Source organism: Sus scrofa, chromosome 1 (assembly GCF_000003025.6).
Source record: "Sus scrofa isolate TJ Tabasco breed Duroc chromosome 1, Sscrofa11.1, whole genome shotgun sequence".
Taxonomy (NCBI): Eukaryota; Metazoa; Chordata; class Mammalia; order Artiodactyla; family Suidae; genus Sus; species Sus scrofa.
In genome coordinates, this window is record NC_010443.5 from 103005927 (window position 1) to 103025017 (window position 19091).

The 19091-nt window shown below is 37.1% G+C and overlaps 1 protein-coding gene across 6 annotated transcripts in view; it reads left to right on the forward strand.

The window, feature by feature from the left end:
* Positions 1-19091, forward strand: part of DCC (DCC netrin 1 receptor) — a 1568393-nt gene that overhangs the window by 1487298 nt on the left and 62004 nt on the right. For all 6 annotated transcript variants that reach the window (XM_021073445.1, XM_021073448.1, XM_021073456.1 and 3 more), the window contains one exon: positions 4927-5082. In XM_021073445.1, coding sequence (XP_020929104.1) covers positions 4927-5082 — 156 coding nt within the window. The remainder of the gene's footprint in view (positions 1-4926; positions 5083-19091) is intronic.

The window sequence follows — 19091 nt, forward strand, 5'->3', positions numbered from 1 at the left end:
GACTACAACACTTATTTTCCACCACGTAGCAGAACTAGAAAATTAACCCAGGAAGTTTGACCCCACTGTTTGGGCTCTTTACTGCTATACTAAGAATAACTGCAAAATACATTTGTGAATGTTCACTATTTTCCTAAAGGAGGGGTTTGGTGGAGGTTGTGGATACTTATGAATGCCATTTAGTCACAATTGATTGTGAAAGGACACCTGGAAATGTGAAGGAAATAGGAATATTCATCAAGGGCAATGGACATAGAATTTCCACATAGTCCAGGTTATATATAGGCCATTGCAGAAAAGAGATGGTAAACAACAACCTACTTATAGCAAAAATACTCAATATTTTTAATAAGTATACTCAATATTTTTGTTAACCTAAAAGAATCATATATATGTTATATATATAATTATATATTTTAAAGCAATATATGTATACACATATATCTGAATCACTTTGCTATACACCTGAAACTAGCACAACACAGTAAATCAGCTATAATTCAATTTAAAAAAAGAGATGGGAAAGAAAGGCAGAATTAGAACTCATTTCATTTAAACTCTTTTCCTTGAAAATACTGTCTTTTCTATTTGTCTACCTCTCCTCAACAAATCTCTCAATGCTGTCAAGCATCATGTTAGGAAATATGGGATTGGCATATGCATACTGAGGTATACAGAATGATTGGCCAATGGGGACCTATTGTATGGCACAGAGAACCCTACCCACACTACCCAATATTCTGTGATTTTTCTATGTGGGAAAGAATCTGAAAGAGAATGGATGTGTGTAAATGTATAACTGAATCACTTTGTCATACAGCAGAAATTATCACAACCTTGTAAATCAACTCTACCTCAGTAACACTTTAAAAAAAAAGGAAAAGGAAAAAGAAACAGCTACAGAGAGCTTTATTTCTTAAAGCTGTAGCTTTAAAAATAATCTCTACTTTAGCATTTAGTGCTAACATTTTTGAAAATGTTATAAAAGTTTTTGAATATCAACATGCCCTATTCAGGGATCTAGGTAATTTGGTGAGGGAATCTCTACTTGAAAAATCTTTGTGCATCAGTCTGAGATATAAATTCAATTGTCAGCAAGCTGTATCAAAACAGACTTCTTGTCATATTTGGCCACAAAGCAGAGATTTATTGAAAATACTTGATGATATTGCTCTCTGAGCTGTTTTACATAAACTTAGCAGTACAGTGAATGCTTTGAATTGTAGTATGAGGTTGTGGGTGTAGGGTGTGTGTGTGTGTGTGTGTGTGTGTGTGTGTGTGTGTGTGTGTGTGTGGTGCATGTATGTTTTCTGGCTTTCAAAACTGACATCTAGGGGAAAAAATACCATAATGCAATTCAGTACACGGTGTTAGGCCCAACTTATTTCAGAATGATTAGTTTTGTAACAACAGTTTTCTAAGTATAGATGTCTGTACCCTTTTAGGAATGAATCCTGTATCAAAAGCAAAACTTTGGAATACTAACTATTCTAGTTCATGGCAGGGAATAGAACATTGAGAATTTTTGAGATACAGACATGTACAACAAATTTATTATTTTTAAAGGACTTTTATTATTTGCAAACCTTTTGTCCCCAGGTCAGTAGTCAAGAGGCAAAACTCATAGAAAGTAAAATTCCTTTTCTTCAGTAATGAAAGGCTTGGGACTGGAATAGGAATTTAGTCTCTTGGTTTTTCTCAGCTCTCTAACTTATATAGAATCTGTGGCTTGCCAAATTGTTTTGTGTTCCTCTATTCAAATGTATTCAGCTCTGATCAGAAGATATTTGTGACATTCTTTTGCTAAATGTGTTATAAAATATTGGTTAAATTCAAATAATAATACTGACTTAAAAGGTGCAGAATTTGTAAAGTGGGTGCCTTCCATATCTAAGGGAGATACCATTGGCACATTTATTCATGAGTGAAAATTTTCAACACAGGAAAGTTTTTGCAATTTGGCAATCAATCCTAATGACTACGTCATGATCTCATTTTGATCAGTAAGATCACTGGATTTATTGTTTCACAGACTGGGATTTTGAGTTGTATAAACACAGACTTTATGGTATTGTATGACTCATTACAAATGTATTCACATCTCTTATTTTTGTTATTATTATTATTACTACTATCTAACATGGTAACTATACGTATTATTATTACTACTGTTTAACTATACACATCGGGAGACTAAATAACACATCGGGAGACTAAACAATACATCAAACTACTTTAAAATTCTTCAGTGGGTTAAAATGACAGATTTCTAAATATTCTATAAAATCTACTTTATTAACTCACTTGAAAAATATGAAGAATCTGCTGCCTCCTGCACTGTAATGTGACAGACATAAAAACTACAAAATTAAAACCTTTTTAAAAGGATTTTATCATTATTTTGGTTGAAACCTGACTTAAATTTTTTACTCTTTTTTTTTTTTTGCTTTTGTTTTTTAGGGCTGCCCCTGTGGCATATGGAAGTTCCTGGGCTAGGGGTCAAATCAGAGCTACAGCTGCCAGCCACAGCCACAGCAACCAGCAACATGGGATCTGAGCCACGTCTGCAACCTACACCGCAGCTCACGGCAATGCCAGATCCTTAACCCACTGAGTGAGGCCAGGGATCAAACTCTTATCCTCGTGGATACTAGTTGGGCTTATTACTGCTGAGCCGCAACAGGAACTTCCATGAATTTCTGATTCTTTTAAAAAGTTTCCTTATTTTCCTTTATCTAGAGTCTGTTCATGTGTTTGTATAGCCACAATTTACTATTTTTAAAATACTTTATTGATTATAAAGCATCTTTATTTGCAGTACTGTATATAATATAGTGTCAAGACCTCCCAAAGATAACTTAGAAAAATTCTGTATCACTGCACACATTTTAAATTTAGTATTTAATTTAAAATATTATAATATCTGTGAAATATGTAATCATTCAGTGAATACACATACAAAGCTATTTTTAATAATATTTCAATTAACACCTAGATAATGCCCTCCTTCAGTTTTTCTGGAAGTAAAAGTTTTAGAAACTTCTTAACTTTCAAAAGTATTTTTACTCATTCAAGTTGTTTACTTTTTAATTTTCTAGGCGATACAACTGAAAAGCTTTACCAAGTCTTATAAAAGTAATTAGAAAATACATCTGCGGAGTTCCTGTCATGGCTCAGTGGTTAACGAATCTGACTAGGAACCATGAGGTTGTGGGTTCGATCCCTGGCCAAGCTCAGTGGGTTAAGGATCCAGCATTGCCGTGAGCTGTGGTGTAGGTTGCAGATGCGGCTCAGATCCCACATTGCTGTGGCTGTGGTGTAGGCCAGTGGCTACAGTTCTGATTCGACCCCTAGCCTGGGAACCTCCATATGCCCCAGGAGCGGCCCTAGAAATGGCAAAAAGACAAAAAAAAAAAAAAAAAGAAAAAAGAAAATACATCTGCATTTTTTTTCACTTCGAGGTACTTTGTGTAATATAATACAGTGAAAAAGGATTGGAAACACTGAAATAACATATATCTTTACTAACATAATATTTTGAAAAAATGTTTTATCCTATTAAATGATTAATATATATTTATATTTGATTCAGGTAAAACACCCATTACTTAACCTGCTTAAAAGAAGAATTAATCCTCATTTTCAAACCAGTCAATAAAAAAAAGTTTTTATCTGAAAAAAACCTGATTTCATTTTCATTTCAAAGAAAACATGTTAATATACACTTCAAGGAGTATTATAAATAGAGTGAAAATTAAATTCTTGAATGCAATTTAAAGAGCAAGTTTACTTGAAGCGGTTCTTTTAAAGTGTTATATATTTAATGTAATTAATCTGCAATTTTAAGTTAAAAGTATTTTTTAAATCTGTTCCTGATTTACAATAGTGCAATATAATCTGTATCTTGATGATGAATCACTTATGTGAGTGGAATGTGATTTTAAAAAAGAAAGATTTTTCCTTCGATAAATATACACTGCTGTGCATGTTGAACTCCAGCAACTGGCATTAGGGTGTGATTAAGTAAAAATTATGTATATAATAGAAATAACTTCATTAAGTTTATAGACCAGAATATACAGTTGAAATTGGTCATTCTGGTAGCTAACTTTAATTTAATTTTTGTTAATAAGAGGTAGGGAATACTAAATATTTTCTAAGATGAAGATTGACTACAGCTAGAGTAAATGTGTCATGATATGATATAATTGAATAGGTATTTGAAAAATGGGGATGAAACAGTGCTTACTAAACCTAGAAAATATTATATAAGAGATAATCCATAGGCTTAAGCCACTTTAACTTAAAACATGTTCAGTATTTCCAGAAAACATTCAGTTGCATTTAAATTCATGTGTCACTAACTTGTACTGTTTTCACTGTTTGAAAGTGTTTTCCTTCTATTTAAATATAAATCCTTAGTATGATTAATTACAATATAAAATGATATTCTCTCTCCAGACTGTAGATCTCTAAAGCATTGTATCCTTTCACAAAAAATAGTACAAAATTCCCATTTCCTTAGCCTACTCTATGCAATATATTCAGTTTCTGAACAACCCAGTATTTCTAGTGTTATTGTTCCTCCTGAGAGAAAGAATAAGACAAAAACAAAACTAAACTAAACAGCTAAATAAAAACCAGGAAGCCTTAAGATGGCTTTATGTGGCTGATTAATCATTTCTTTGAAATCAGGAAAGTTTTAAACCTCAGAGTACTGCTCCCTAGTAAGATTATTGAAGAGTCAATTGTCTCCTCTGTAAGTAAGAAAGGGGCTTTCTGGAAAGAGAGGTAAGTCAAGGAACCTACATGATACTAGGAGGGGTGTACATGGATTTGAAGATGTGAACATTTAGCCATTTCCTTTTTCCTTGTTAAGTGGACACACAGGATTGAAACAATAATGATTACATCTTTGTTTTGCAGCTGTTGTGAGTGCCATCCCTGTGCCAACCCTAGAAAGTGCTCAGTACCCAGGAATCCTTCCATCGCCCACGTGTGGGTACCCCCACCCACAGTTCACCCTTCGCCCGGTACCATTCCCAACACTGTCAGTGGACCGAGGATTTGGAACAGGAAAAGGTCAGTATATTGGATTTTCCTTTCTTTTTACTAAGAGCAGATGAGTAATACCAGGGTTGTCTTGTCAAATTCATTTAAATGTTCTTATCTTTTGGAAAGATGGATTTACCTATGGCCTGGCTACTAGAATTTTCTTTTCTAGTATGGATCAGTTTATATGACTTTGGACTGATTTTCTAGGAGTCTTTTCACAATCCACTGCACTGACAACATGGGGAGTTGTGGGGAAAGAAAGGTTAATTGGATCAGTGAAACAATGACATGATAGGTGCTTGAAATTGGGACGTTAATAAGCAAGTGACTGTCCTCCAACATGTTCTTATTTGTCTGTTGGTTATAATTAAAGACATTGATTTTCCTGATGAACCAATATCTGGATGAAAGCTTTAGCTCTCTTTAGTTAAATCATTTCAGCATTACCTTTTCATCTTTAGGAAATAGTGGAAATAAAATATTTCCAGAGTAGTATTTCATCTGTTTTTATTTATTTATTTTTACAGCTTTAATGAGATATAATTGACATTTAACATTTTATAAATTAAAGGTGTATAATGTGCTAATTTGACACACTTACATATTGCAAATTGATTACCACCATAACCTTAGCCAACACCTCCATCAGGTCACATAATAAGCATTTCTTTCTTTTCTGTAATAAAAACTTTTAAGAGATACTCTCTTAGCAACTTTCAAGTGTATAACATAATATATCACTGACTATAATCACTATGCTGCATGTTAGATTCCCCAGAACTTATTCACCTTATAACTGGATGTTTGCGTTCTGACCAATATACCCCTTTTTCTCTCGTCCCCCAGCCCCTGGTGAGCATCATTCTAGTCTCTGTTTCTATGAGTTTGGCTTTTTTAGATTCCACATATAAGTGGTATCATATGGTATTCACCTTTGTCTGACATTTCATTTAGCATAGTTTCCTCAAGATCTATCCACATTGTCACAAATGGCTGGGTGTTCTTCTCTTTCATGGCTGAACAATGCTATGTAAAAATATATATTTGGGTTCTCAGTTCTGTTCTGTGTGTCTGTTTTCATGCCAATACTATAGTGTTTTGATTACTATGGCTTTATAGTATAGCTTGAAATAAGGAACTATGATGCCTCCAGCTTTGTTCTTAAGATTGCCTTTGGCGGAGTTCCTGTCATGGCTTAATAGAAAAAGAATCTGACTAGCATCTATGAGGAGGCAAGTTCGATCCCCGGCCTCGCTCAGTGGGTTAAGGATCCAGTGTTGCTATGTGCCATGAGCTGTGGTGTAGGTCACAGACATGGCCCAGATCCCATGTTGCTGTGGCTGTGGTGTCAACCAGCGGCTACAGCTCCAATTGGACACCAGGCCTGGGAATCTCTATATGCCAGAGGTGTAGCCATAAAAAGATTTTAAAAAAAAAGAAAAAAGAAACAAAAAAGATTGCTTTTGGCTATTTAGAGTTCCATACAAATTTTAGGATTTTTTTTCTATTTCTATAAAAATGACTTTGCAGTTACAGTAGGGATTGCATTTAATGTATAAATGGCTTTGGAGGTAATTTTAACAATATTAATTCTTCCAATCCATAAACACAGGCTATCTTTCCATTTTTGTGTTGCTTGTTCAATTTCTTTCATCAAAGTCTTGTAGTTTTCAGTGTATATAGCTCTTTCACCTCCTTGGTTAAATTTCTTGCCAAGTATCTTGTTTTTCTGATGTTATTGTAAATGAGATTGTTTTCTTAATCTCTCCTTCTGATAGTTTGTTGTTAGCATTTAGAAATGCAACTGATCTATGTATATTGATTTTGTATCCTGAGAGTAGTGTTTAATTTGTTTAAGAAAGGTAGGAATCAAGAGAGACTCTTGAGCTATTATACACACCATGATGATTTTCCCTATGTCATTTGACTTTTTTTTTTTTTTCAAGCACAGCATTTTAAAATCGATTTTCTGGCATTCTTCTCTTAGTTAAAAACAGATGACTCAGCAGCCCCTGTGAGATAGGATATTTTGTAATAGATAAGATGGTAACAGCAATAAAATATATTTGTGAGGTAGCTATATTTTTTCCAACCCAACAGGGACAACTCTAAGAAGTCATAAATCGTGTAGATGTAGCAAGGTTAGAATTAAAAGGCATCAAAAACCTGCCAAGAGAGAATTAGATTTATTTTCCCTCTTCTCACTACACATCATGTGTACAGAATAGAGTTGTGTGCAAAAACTTGAAGAGAAAAATCCCCAAACCATATTGAAGGTAATTAAATGGGAAAGATGTAAGAAGATGAACAATCCATAGTTTCACAATCCTAAGAAAACTAGGAACATGATTCTAGTCAAAGAATTCATAACACACAAGTCCCTTCTTTGACTTCTTTTTTTCTTTTTCTTTCTTTTTTTCCTTTCAGTCCAACTGCAATGTATGAAAGTTCCCAGGCCAGGGGCTGAATCAGAGCTGCAGCTGCAGCCTAGGCCACAACAACAGAAATTCAAGATCTGAGTCACATCTATGACCTATGCCACCATAGCTAGTGGCATCACCAGATCCTTAACCCACTGAGCAAGGCCAGGGATCAAACCCACATCATCACGAACACTATGTCATGTTCTTAACCCACTGAGCCAAAATGAGAACTTCCCTTTTTTAATTTCTGAAACGAACTCTCCCTAATAGAAAAGAGAGGTTTATAGTTTTATCTTAGTTTTCATCTCATTGGTTTACTGTTTATGACTTTTTTAAATTTCATTTATATCCGCTAACTTTAAAAGGGAGTGTAAGAATAGTCTTCATTTGTTCATTACAGCAAGACTAAGACAAGCCAAAGTTCACCGCTTTTTAAAAAGGAAATTAACTATTATAAGTGTTCCTGTCATTTCTCTTCCTTTTTAAAGGCATCATCTCCTTCTGAAAATCCAATATCCCATTTACTCTTAACTTTCTCTTTTTATTTGATGCAGTATGCAAAACTGTCTCATTAAATCACAGGGACAATGATTCCAAAAGTTAAATTTCAATGAAAAAGAAAACAGTAAATAAGCTAGTATACATTTTGTTCTCATCCAGGGTTAAGGACCACAGATGTCTTTGTATCTGTGGTTAGTCCATATACCACTCTGGTGCAGGATTTTGATAGTGGAGATTTTGATAGTGGTATAAGATTTTGCATATGTGAGGGACATGGGAAATCGCTGTGCCTTTCACCAGTTTTGTTGTGAACCTAGAAACTACTCTAAAAAATAAGGTCTCTGGAAGAAATGAAGGAGGGAGGGAGGAAATTTGGTCTCCTCAGTAGATTTTTTATTTTGTTTATTTAAAAGTAAGAATTATTAAATAAATTTAATTATATAACTATTATATAATATATAGTACAAATATAAAATCAGTAATGTAACTATTATGTAAAGTTATCAAATAAATGATTCTTAACAGAAGGCTTAGTTTAATAATTTTTGAACCTCATCTGAAATCAAAAGGCATAGACATTCTACTCCTGGTCAAGATTTCATAGATTTTTAAAATATATATTCAGTCATTCTTCACGTATTTTTTGACCTAAGCTATGGGCAATGCAAAAAGGATAGGAACAAATATGTGTTTCCAAGCAACTTCTTAGAAAAGAAAAAATAAAATAAGCACCCTCTTTTCTAGAAAAGCAAATGTTCTCTAAATCACTGTCAGAAACAGTTAACTTCCAGCCGTTCAGTATTGGTTTTTAAATGCCTTGGAGAACACTAAACATCCCTGTTCTCTCTCAAACAGAAAGCATTTCATGTCTCTGGCTGGAGATGTCTTATTAGTCACCTTGAAAAACAGTGAAAGGCACACCTAGGAAAAGAAACATTTGACTGTGTAAAGTGGGAAACTCTCCTTCCTCCAAAGTTATCAGAAAGACCTTTGAGTTCACAAGAGATAAGTTAATAAAACTCTGCTCCCAAAGACTACTGCTGTCTGAAGTCACAAATACAACTGAATTTCTCCCCAGCCTAAGAAAAGGAATGATAGAGGATACAGTACATTTGTATTACTCATGTTTGGTGATCCACAGATAAAGATTTATGCAGTCTTAATGGACAAATCCATTCTCTTCCTGCAGTTCTGCTCTTAGCCTCCACAGGCAAATGAACTGGGCTTTGGGTAACAAGGAGCAGTGCTGTATTTTGAAAAATTCACATAATCTTCTCCAGGTCTCATTTCTACAAATCACTATAAAATAGGTGCCCCTGTTTTCTCATCTTGGAAACAGATACTAGAGAAGGGTAGATAGTTTCTTTCCACTCTTGCTTTCAATGTTGGTGTTGTCTTAATGGGAATGCTGGTCAACTTTATCCATGATATTTTTCTGCCCCAGCTCTCACCCAAATTGGAAATCAATTAACCAATGGGACTTGCCTTAAGTAAAGACAGCACAGTGGAATTTGTGAATTTTTCTCTAGGGTCTTCTTAAAAATCCAGGCTCTGAGGAATTGGAATGACTCTGGAATATTGCCTGATGCTATTCTTCTGAAATTACTGAGTATTTGGTTCCTAGAAGTGTTCGTGTTTTGAAGTGTCTTTGCTTAGAGTTATCGGTGTGTTATATTTCTTTCAAATATTGCAATTTCAGATAGAAGAAAAATCCTCATTTCCATTTTTGCAATATTTTTGCCAGTTATTCTATAGCAATTATTTATGTGTTGACATTAATTATTATAAAGTGCCTTGAGATTTGTCTCTGCTGTGTGATTACATGCTATTGGTACAATGAACTCCTACCATTTCATCACTTGAAAACTAGTGCCTTGCCAGTCCATATTTGATTCTCACTTTAGTCTCTGAATTGCAGGGAGGCTGCACTCTGTGGGCGAGCAGAGGCTTTCTTTGCTTTCCAAGCTCTTAGCACAGCTAAATGTCATGTCACAGAGCCAGTTTGTTTCACATAGGTGTCCTGAAGCAGTGCCTGAGCTGGCCAAATGGGCTCATCTGAAATGAGAGCTTTTCTCCAGTGGAGCCACTGCTATTGTGTTTAAGAATTTTTCACTGCTTTAAATGTCAGCCAGTTCTAAAAAGCATTATTTTTTTGTTCTATGTAAAATATAAGAATTATGAATTGTCTGTGGAAAACCTGTATCTTATCCATCGTACAGGGTATTACAAAAACAACATTTTGAACAAAACAAAAACAGTCCTATGTGCATTATTGACACATTCAGTCTTGAGGCTGGGCCCTCCCGACCCCACCTAGCCCATCAGATCATTTACTTTCCTTTTCATTATGTGGTACTAAAGATTGATTTTGCTAAAGAGCTGGTCCATTGGTATCAAGCTGTCATTACTTCCTTCAAAGTCAAGGACCACATTGCGCGATTCCCAGTGGGAATCATGGTGGCCAGCTGAAAAGCTGGGGATGGACGACTGGCTTGCAGAGCATTTTAATTTTTTTTCAAAGATGCTAAAGGGAGTAGCAATGAGAGTACCTTCCTAAAATTCACTGAAGACTTCAGAATTTATGTGAAGCCTGAGGTTTTTTAAGAAACTAAGGTTCAGAAGACAAAAAAAAAAAAAGCACATTTTATTAAACCTATCATCACCATGTAGTTTTTGTCATAGATCTCTTTCACTTCCAAAATGTAGAACAAAGAGAAAAGGTAAAAATGAAGGAAGGAATAAAGAGAGGCATCCCAAAATATTTTTTTCTATAATAACAAAAGCAGTTTCCAACATATGATATGGATTTACCATAATCCGTCTTCAATAGAGAGAATTACTTAAGGCAGATTTCTGAAGAACATTGTGAAATTTCTTTTCCTGGAGAGAAATTTTTAAAGTGATGCTATGGACCCTTTAATAAAAAAACAGCCCATTGGTAATAAAGAGGGACCCAAATGTAGGTTACTATAGCTGCTTCTCTCCAATTTAGAGTGGAGAGATTCTGTATTTTTATTTGAACAATTGACCATTGGTCATTTGTTTCTTTTGATGAAATATGAGTCCAGTGTAAAATCTGGATAATTTTCTTTGTCTGTCAGACTATATTCTGAACCACCTAATTAGATAACCTTGATTGACCACAAGTACGCACATGTTCCCTTTATGTTCCTACAAACAGTTTAGCTCCTTATGACATCTACCTGAAGCCCCCTTGCCCTTTTGCCTTTATCTGAGAACTGACATCACCTAAGATATGCTTTAATGTCTTTCTTGCAGCCACACACTGTAACTTTGAGATTGTGTATGGTGCGCTTTTCCCTTCCATCTTTTTTCATTCTTTTTATGGCCACACCTGTAGCATATGGGTAGACCAGGGGTAGACTCCCAGCTGCAATTGTGCCCTGCATTGGGGCATCTCCAGACCCTAATATCAAACCTGCAACCTCACAGAAACAATGTTGGGTCCTTAACCTGCTAAACCACACAGAAACTCCTTCCCTCCATCTTCCATAGCACTTCCTAACTTAGGGATAAGGTACTTCTCTTCAAACTATTCCTTTTTTTATTTTGGGGGTTTTTTTTGAATTTTTTTTTACTTCATATAATGATTTTTATTTTTTCCATTATATATGATTTACAGTGTTCTGTCAATTTTCTGCTGTACAGCATGGTGACCCAGTTACACGTAGATGTATACATTCTTTTTTCTCAAATTGTCATGATCCATCATAAGTGACTAGACATAGTTCCCAGTGCTACACAGCAGGATCCCATTGCTTACCCATTCCAAAGACAATAGTTTGCATCTATTAACCCCAAACTCCCAATCCACCCCACTCCCTCCCCTCCCCCTTGGCAACCACAAGTCTGTCCTCCAAGTCCAAGATTTTCTTTTCTATGGAAAGGTTCATTTGTGCTGTATATTAGATTCCAGATATAAGTGATATCATATGGTATTTGTCTTTCTCTTTCTGACTTACTTCACTCAGGATGAGAGTCTCTAGTTCCATCCATGTTGCTGCAAATGGCATTACGTTGTTCTTTTTGATGGCTGATTAGTATTCCATTGTGTATATATACCACTTCTTCCTAATCCACTCATCTGTTGAGGGACATTTAGGTTGTTTCCATGTCTTGGCTATTGTGAATGGTACTGCAATGAACATGCAGGTGCATGTGTCTTTTTTAAGGAAAGTTTTGTCTGGATATATGCCCAAGAGTAGGGTTGCTGGGTCATGTGGTACTTCTATGTATAATTTTCTAAGGTACCTCCATACTGTTCTCCATAGTGGTATACCAGCTTACATTCCCACCAACAGTGCAGGATGGTTCCCTTTTCTCCACACCCCCTCCAGCACTTGTTATTTGTGGACTTATTAATGATGGCTGTTATGACTGGTGTGAGGTGGTATCTTGTGGTAGTTTTGATTTGCATTTCTCTGATAATCAGGGATGTTGAGCATTTTTTCATGTGCTTGTTGGTCATCTGTATATCTTCCTTGGGGAAATGTCTAATTCAGGTCTTTTGCCCATTTTTCCATTGGGTTGTGGGCTTTTTTGCTGTTGAGTTGTGTAAGTTGTTTGTATATTTTAGTGATTAAGCCCTTGTCAGTTGCATCATTTGAAACTATTTTTCTCCCATGCTGTTTAAGTTGTCTTTTTGGTTTTCTTTTTGGTTTCCTTTGATGTGCAAAAGCTTGTCAGTTTGATTAGGTCCCCTTGGTTTATTTTTGTTTTTATTTCTGTTGCTTTGGGAGACTGACCTGAGAAAATATTTGTAAGGTTGATGTCAGAGAATGTTTTGTCTATGTTCTCTTCCAGGAGTTTGATGGTGTCTTGTATTTTATTTAAGTCTTTAAGCTATTTTGAGTTCATTTTTGTGTATGGTGTGAGGGTGTTTTCCAGTTTCACTGATTTACATGCAGCTGTCCAGGTTTCCCAGAAATACTTGCTGAAAAGACTATCTTTTTCCCATGTTATATTCTTGCCTCCTTTGTCAAAGATTAATTGACCATATGTGTCTAAGTTTATTTCAGGATTCTCTCTTCTGTTCCATTGGTATGTATGTCTGTTTTGGTACCAGTACCATACTGTCTTGATGACTGTGACTTTGTAATATTGCCTGAAGTCTGGGAGAGGTATGCCTCCTGCTTGGTTTTCATTCCTCAGAATTGCTTTGGCAATTGTGGGTCTTTTGTGGTTCCATATAAATTTTTGGATTGTTTGTCATAGTTCTATGAAAAATGTCATGGATAATTTTATAGGGATTGCATTGAATCTGTAGATTGATTTGGGTAGTATGGCCATTTTTACAATAGTAATTTTTCCAACCCATGAGCGTGGCACTTCCTTGGTAAGGTTTATTCTAAGGTATTGGATTTTTTGTGGGTGCAATTTTAAAAGCTATAGTATTTCTGTATTCCTTTTCTAATATTTCATTGTATACAGAAACGTGACTGATTTCTGAATGTTAATCTTATATCCTGCTACTTTGCTGAATTTGTTCATCACTTTGAGTAGTTTTTGGGTTGAATACTTAGGGTTTTCTATATAAAATATCATGTCATCTGCATACAGTGACAGTTTTACCTCTTCTCTTCCTATGTGGATGCCTTTTATTTCTTTTGTTTGTCTGATTACTGTCACTAGGACTTCCAATACTATATTGAATAAAAGTGGTGAGAGTGGGCATCCTTGTCTTGTTCCAGATTTTATTGGAAAGGCTTTCAGTTTTTCTCCAGTATTATATTTGCTGTGGATTTGTCATAAATGGCTTTGATTATGTTAAGGTATGTTCCCTCTATACCCACTTTGGTAAGAGTTTTGATCATGAATGGATATTGGACTTTGTCAAATGCTTTTTCTGCACCTATTGATATGATCGTGTGGTTTTTGACTTTTCTTTTGTTAACGTGGTGTATGATGTTGATTGATTTCCATATGTTGAATCATCCTTGTGTGCCTGGGATGAATCCCACCTGGTCATGGAGTATGATCTTCTATATATGTTGTTGGATTGGGTTGGCTAAAATTTTACTGAGAATTTTTGAGTCTATATTCATCTAAGATATTGGCCTATAGTTTTCTTTTTTGGTGGTATTTTTGTCTGGTTTTGGAATTAGAGTCATGGTGGTGTCATAGAATGTCTGTGGGAGTGTTCCTTCTTATTCAAACTTTTGGATAATTTTAAGGAGAATGGGTATAACTTCTTCTTTGTATGTTTGATAGAATTCACCCATGAAGCCATCTAGTCCTGGACTTTTATTTGTAGGGAGTGTTTTTATTACATATTTAATTTCATTTTTAGTGATCAGTTTGTTCAGTTGATCTATATCTTCTTGATTCAGTTTTGGTAGGCTGTAAGTCTCTACAAAGTTGTCCATTTCTTCTAGGTTGTCAAATTTGTTAAAATACAATTGTTCATAGTATTCTCTCATGGTTTTTTGTATTTCTGTAGTATCCATTTTGATATCTCCTTTTTCATTTCTTATTTTGTTTATTTGGATTTCTTCTCTCCTCTTCTTGGTGAGTCTAGTCAGAGGTTTGTCAATTTTGTTTACCTTTTCAAAGAACCAGCTCTTAGTTTTACTGACTTTTTTCTATTGTTTTTTGAATCTCTATTTGATTGATTTCCTCTCTGATCTTTAGGATTTCCTTCTTCCTGCTGACTTTAGGTTTTGTTTGTTCTTCTTTTTCTAATTCATTTAGGTGGTGGGTTAAGTTGTTGATTTCAGATTTTTCCTCTTTTTTGAGGAAGGCCTGTATTGCTATGAATTTCCCTCTGAGCACTACCTTTGCAGCATCCTATAGATTTTGAGTGGTTGTGGCCTCATCATTTGTCTTGAGGCATTTTTTAATTTCCTTCTTGATTTCCTCATTGACCCATTGGTTTTTTAGGAGCATGTTGTTTAGTCTCCTTGTAGTAAGTTTTTTCTCATTTCTTTTCCTGTGGTTGGTTTCTGGTTTCATGCCACTGTGATCAGAGAAAATACGTGAAATAATTTCTATATTCTTAAATTTGTTGAGGTGAGCTTTGTGCCCCAGAATGTGCTCAATCCTTTAGAATGTTTCATATGCACTTGAGAAGAATGTGTATTCTAATTTTTTTGGATGCAATGTCCTGAAAACATCGATTAAGTCTAACTTTTCTATTGTGTCCTTTAGGATTTCTGTTGCCTTATTGATTTTCTGTCTAGAGGATCTGTCCACTGATGTGAGTGGGGTGTTAAATTCTCCTACTATGATTGTATTCCCGTCAATTTCTCCTTTTATGTCTGTTAGTATTTGCTGTAGGTATCTGGGTGATCCTATATGAGGGGCATATATATTGATTGTAATATATTCTTCTTGAATGCATACTTTGACCATTAAATAGTGTCCTTCTTTGTCTTTCTTCATGGCCTTCATTTTAAAGTATATTTTGTCTGATATGAGTATTGAATCTCCTGCTTTCCTGTCTTGTCTATTGGCATGAAATATCTTTTCCCACCCCCTAACTTTCAATCTATATGTGTCCTATGCCCTAAGGTGAGTCTCTTGTAGACAGCAGATTGTAGGTTTTTGCTTTTTTGTACAATCCGCCACTCTGTGTCTCTTGATTGGAGCATTAAGTCCATTGATATTTAAAGTGATTATTGATAGATACATATTTATTGCCATTTAAATCTGTTTTCCTGTTGATTCTGTTTCTATTTTATTATTTTCTCTTTTTGTTTTGGTTTGGTTATTTTATGCTTGAGTACTTTTCTTTTCAGTTTTTGTGAGTGTAATGTCCAGTTTTGATTTGGGATTGCCCTGTTCTTTAAGTATGTTAACCCCTTCCTGTATCTGCTTGCTTTAGCCTAATAGTCATATAGGCTGAAACACATCATTAAAATTAAAAAAAAAGAAGCTGTATTTTCTTACTTTCCTTCCCCCCATTGTAACATTTTGTTGTCTTTTTTTTTTAACATCTTCATGTTTAGATCTGTATGCCAGCTTATTTAAGTGATTGCTTTCCAATTGTGGTTTCCTCCATCCTAATTCTTCTTTCTTTTTTTTTTATTTAGAGAAGCCCTTTCAGTATTTCTTTCAGGATGGGTTTAGTATTGCTGTACTCTTTAAGCTTTTGTTTGTTGGAGAAATTCTTTATTTTCCCTTCTATTTTAAATGATATTGTGCTGGATATAATATTCTAGGTTGCAATTTTCTTCCTTTCAGCACTTTAAATATATCTTGCCACTCCCTTCTGGCCTGTAGTGTTTCTGTAGAGAAATCATCTGATAGACTTATGGGGGTTCCCTTATAATTAACGCTTTGCTTGTCTCTTTCTGCCTTTAGAATCCTCTATTTATCTTTAACTTTTGCTATTTTTATTGTAATATCTCTTGGTGTGGGCCTGTTTTCAGTTCAACTTGTTTGGGGCCCTCTGTGCTTCCCATATCTTGGTATCAGTTTCCTTGTTTCCTTTAGATATGGAAAATTTTCAGCCATAATTTCTTCAATACATTTTCAATCCCCTTTTCTTTTTCTTCTCCTTCTGGAATTCCTATTGTGTGTAGATTGGCCCACTTTATATTATCCCATAGGTCTTTTATATTGCTTTCATGTTTTTTTCATTTGGCTTTCCATCTGCTGTCCTGATTGGGTGATTTCCATTATTCTATCTTCCATGTCACTAATCATACCTCTGCATTATTCATTATGCTCTTATTGCCTTCAGCTCAGTTTGTGTCTCTGCAAATGAATTTTCTAGTTTTTATTGGCTCCTCCTTACATTTTTCTAGTTCCTTTCTAAAGGAATCTGAATTACTGTTCATATCCTCTCTTAATTCCTTGCTATTCACCCTTAATTCCTTCTGTATTTTTCACTATCTCCCTTTTGAACTCAATGTGTGGCAGACTGCAGAGGTCTGTTTCATTGTTGACTGCTTTAGGTGAATTCTCCTGTTCCTTTAACTGGGAATGGTTTCTTCATCTTGTTTGTGTTTTTCTTTTTCTGTGAGTTTGGGGAAACCAAACTAGTCTTGTAAGGCTACTGCTATACAAGAGCACCCCTTTGTAATTTTTAGGGGGTTACTCTTTATTTTTGGTGTGAGAGTTTGAATATTTGCTGTTTCTTTCTTGGGTATGAGCAGGCTGTTATCCCCAGGATGCACAGTGTATTTTCAAGGAAAAGGAGGCAATGCCCAGTAGTTAGTGCCTGGTCATTGGGCTCTCAATAGCAGCAAGGACCTGCAGGAAAGTGGCACAGGCTACTCCTAGTTGCAGGGCCCCATGAAGTGGTAATGAGCTCTAGGCAGATCTTCAAGTTGACTAGAGCATTTGGCAGTAGCAGCAGCAGGGTGCGTGAATTCTCAGGGGAGTGAGAGCAACAACAGCTGGTGTTTGATAGAAGTGCCCTCCTCTGAGGTGATTGGAACCACAGGTGGTGCCTGTTCAGGGACCCCTAGTGGTAGCGAGCCATGACCACCTCTGGAGTCAGTGATAACTGTGGTGGTTTGCCCCTGCCACCTGTAGACCTTGCATGAAGCAACTTGTCTCACTTAGCCCACGTAGGAGGTGCTGTACAGGGTACTCCTAGTTGTAGGATCCTGGGAAGTGACAGAAATCAGGCATGTGGGTACTACCCAGACTGTTTGGCATTGGCAGCAGCAGGGCAGGTGTGTCCGCAGGAGTGCAAGAGCATCAATAGGTGGCATTCGGTCACAATGCCCTCCTTTGTGGTGCCCTTGAGGTGAATGGGGCTACAAGTGGTGCCTGTTGATGAACCCCTAGTGGTAGCTGGGCACTCCCACCCCTGGAGCCAGAGATAACTTCAGTGATTTGCCCCCATCTCCTGTATACCATGCTAGAAGCACCTTGTCCTGCCTAGCCCCCACTGGAGGTGCTGCACATGCTGCTCCTAGTTGCAGGTTCCTGGGAAGGGACAGTGATCAAGTATCTGGGCACTGTCCAGAGCATTTAGCAGTGGTAGCAGCAGGGAAGGTGTTCTCCTAGGGGAACAAGAGCAACAACAGGTGTTGTTCAGTCACAATGTCCTCCTCTGTGGTGCCCTCTGAGGTGGTTGGGGCTGCAAGTGGTTCTTTTCAGAGATCCTGGTGGCAGTGGGCCACACCCACCTCTGGAGTCAGAGATGGTTTTCACCCGCCACCTGCAGACCATGCAAGAAGCACCCTGACCTGCTTAGCCCATGCAGGAGGTGCTATACCAGCTGGTCCTAGTTGTAGGGTCTTGGGAAGGGACAGTGATCAGGAGTCTGGGCACTGCCCAGAGCATTGGGCAATGGCACCTACAGGGCAGGTGTGTTCCCAGAGGGGTGAGAGCAGTAATGTGTGGTGCTTGGTTACAATGCCCTTTTTCTTTTTTGCCAACTCCTGAGGTAACTGGTGTCGCAGGTGGAGCCCACTTATAGGCCCCCAGTGGTGGCAAGCCATGCCTCCCTCTGGCCTCCAAGACAAATGTCGGGTCTGTCCCTTGTAGATCATGCAAGAGGCACCACATCACACTTAGCCCCATGATGCCCTTAGCCCATACAAGAGGTACCTGGCTACTGGTAGCCTGCACAAGAAGCACCCAGTCTCCTCTAAGTGAGCAAGAGGATTCTCTCCGCCTGTAGCCTGCACCAGAGCCAGCCAGCCCTCTGAGAGCCCCCAGGCACAGGTGTACACTCTGGTGAAGGCAGTTTCCTATGGCAGTCCACCCCTCCTCCTCTCACCCTCCCCAACAATGGTGCCTTGCCTCTCCTGCAGGTCTGGACCTTTTCCTGGGTTCCCTCTACCATGGTGTTCTCCTCCCCAACCCATGGCATACCACTCCCCCGCCCATGGTGCACTGCTCCTTAGCCCCTCAGGCTGTCTCCACATAGGCAGCCCCAGTCCTCTTCCCGGGATTGACCTCTTGAAGCTGAGTCTCATTGCCAAGCCCCCACCCAAGCATCTCAGTCTCTGGTGTCTAGGCCAGTAGTTCAGATGATCTGTGTGGTTCTCACTCTGCTTTGCTATTCTCAGTCCAGTTGCTTCAATTTTCTGTGACTCTGAGGTCCCTCCAACTCTGCTGATCTTTCTGTCACTTAGGTGGCTTCCCAGAAGGTGGGTTCCTTTTCTCCTTCACAGCTACCTCTCAGGAATG